Below are 2,500 nucleotides of genomic sequence, written 5' to 3' on the forward strand. Positions count from 1 at the left end.
CCGCCCGGCCCGGATGCGGGTAGACCTGTTCCCGCCGACCGGCGGACTTAGAGCCGGAGCGGCGCCGCCGCCCGGCCCGGATGCGGGTAGACGTGTTCCCGCCGACCGGCGGACTTAGAGCCGGAGCGGCGCCGCCGCCCGGCCCGGATGCGGGTAGACGTGTTCCCGCCGACCGGCGGACTTAGAGCCGGAGCGGCGCCGCCGCCCGGCCCGGATGCGGGTAGACCTGTTCCCGCCGACCGGCGGACTTAGAGCCGGGGCGGCGCCGCCGCCCGGCCCGGATGCGGGTAGACGTGTTCCCGCCGACCGGCGGACTTAGAGCCGGAGCGGCGCCGCCGCCCGGCCCGGTCGCGGGTAGACGTGTTCCCGCCGGCCGGCGGACTTAGAGCCGGAGCGGCGCCGCCGGCCGGCCCGGATGCGGGTAGACCTTTTCCCGCCGACCGGCGGACTTAGAGCCGGAGCGGCGCCGCCGCCCGGCGGCGAGTGGACCCGGTCTCCGAGCCCCGTGGGTAGAGCTCCTGTCCAGGTCCGGCAGCTAGAGCCGCTCCGAGGGCTCGGCGAGGGCCCTCGGCCGGCGCCGAAGCGCTGCCGTTTCCGGCCGGTGCTCCGAGCGTGGCACCGAATTCACGGAGCGAGCAGACGGCGTGCGACCGCTCGATCCGTCGGTCGGCGCGCCGGCGTGCCCTTCCGGCCCTGCCCCGACCTCCCCGATTTCCCACAGTTCTTAGCGAGTCCTTCCAGCGCGCATGCTCCGTCCAGTACTCTCCCGGGGGGCTCGTTGCGGGGACTCCATCTCCCGTGGCCCTTTGCGGCAGACTTCCTCTCCGGCGTTAAGGCTTTCCCCTGCCCCGAGGCTGAAAGAAGAAACGTTCTCTGCGGGGCGGGGAAGCCGGGGGAGTAACTGGGACTCTCTTTAGGCGGCACGGCTGCGGCCGACCGGGCTCGGCCGCCTCGGCGCCGCCGGGAAGAGCCGATGTCCGAGAGTAGCGGCTAGAGCCGGTCTCGGGGCTTAGCGCTGCGCTTTCTGCCCGGCGCTCCGAGCGTAGCAGCCTTTCCCCTGCCCCGAGGGTGAAAGAAGAGACGTTCTCTGCGGGGCGGGGAAACGGGGGGAGCAACCGGGACTCTGCCCGGGTGGCACGGCTGCCGCCGCCTCGGCTCGGCCGCAGAGGTGCGCAGCGGGTAGAGTTGTCGTCCGTGCCCGGCGGGTAGACCCCTGGTCCGAAGCCGGCGGGTAGACCTGGTGTCCCGGTGCAGCGGGTAGACCTGTGGTCCGGGCTCGTCGGCTCGAGCCGCTCTCCGAGTCGGGTGGCTGGAGCGGGTTCCGAGCGCTTAGCCGAGGCCCTCGGCGGGTGCCGAGGCGCCGCCGTTCCTGCCCGGGGCTCCGAGTGGGAAAGAGAGGGCGTTGTCCGCGGCGCGGGTCCAGAGGGGGAGTAGCTGGGACTCTCTTAAGGTGGCAGGGCGGCGGCCGACTGGGCTCGGCGGCGGGGGTGCCGGTGGGTACAGCTGCTCTCGGAGCCCGGCGGGTAGACCTGTTGTCCGAGCCCGGCGGGTAGACCTGTTGTCCGAGCCCGGCGGGTAGACCTGTTGTCCGAGCCCGGCGGGTAGACCTGTTGTCCGAGCCCGGCGGGTAGACCTGTTGTCCGAGCCCGGCGGGTAGACCTCTTGTCCGAGCCCGGCGGGTAGACCTCTTGTCCGAGCCCGGCGGGTAGACCTGTTGTCCGAGCATGGCGGGTAGACCTGGTGTCCGAGCCCGGCGGGTAGACCTGGTGTCCGAGCCCGGCGGGTAGACCTGGTGTCCGAGCCCGGCGGGTAGACCTGGTGTCCGAGCCCGGCGGGTAGACCTGGTGTCCGAGCATGGCGAGTAGACCTGGTGTCCGAGCCCGGCGGGTAGACCTGGTGTCCGAGCATGGCGGGTAGACCTGGTGTCCGGGCCCGGCGGGTAGACCTGGTGTCCGAGCCCGGCGGGTAGACCTGGCGTTCGGGTTAGGCGGGTCGACCTGGTGTTCGGGCCCGGCGGGTAGACCTGGTGTCCGAGCCCGGCGGGTAGACCTGGTGTCCGGGCCCGGCGGGTAGACCTGGTGTCCGAGCCCGGCGGGTAGACCTGGTGTCCGGGCCCGGCGGGTAGACCTGGTGCCCGAGCCCGGCGGGTAGACCTGTTGGCCCGGGCTTCCGGGCCGACCCGTTCGCCCAGTCGGGCGCGGCCGGCCTCGTGCCCCGCCGGGTGCTGTCGAGCATCAGGTCTACCCGGTTCCGGGGCTGGCGAGCATCAGGTCTACCCGGTTCCGGAGCCGGCCGATGCGGCCGCCGCGGCCGCCGCCGGCGGCCTGCGCCCCGGCGGCGTCCCGGCGCAGGGCCACCAGGTCTACCCGGCTCCGGCGGGACTTAGGCGCCTGTCGGCATTTTCGGGGTAGACCTGTTGTCGCGGCCGGCCCCGGAAGTCGGCCAAGGGGTCGCTGTCGGGCGCCGCCTCCGGTTAGGTCTAGGCGAGAGGCGGCCTGCT

The 2,500-nt window shown here is 73.4% G+C and overlaps 1 protein-coding gene across 1 annotated transcript in view; it reads right to left on the minus strand.

Moving 5' to 3' along the window:
* Positions 1-2,240: 2,240 nt before the first annotated feature.
* The window catches only part of LOC135408525 (collagen alpha-1(I) chain-like), a 3,893-nt gene continuing 3,633 nt past the window's right edge, over positions 2,241-2,500 (minus strand). The window contains exon 3 of the mRNA XM_064643646.1: positions 2,241-2,500. This exon is cut by the window's right edge and continues 1,291 nt beyond it. Within this exon, the coding sequence (XP_064499716.1) occupies positions 2,241-2,500 (260 nt within the window).

The sequence above is a fragment of the Pseudopipra pipra genome, unplaced genomic scaffold (genome assembly GCF_036250125.1).
Source record: "Pseudopipra pipra isolate bDixPip1 unplaced genomic scaffold, bDixPip1.hap1 HAP1_SCAFFOLD_513, whole genome shotgun sequence".
NCBI lineage: Eukaryota > Metazoa > Chordata > Aves > Passeriformes > Pipridae > Pseudopipra > Pseudopipra pipra.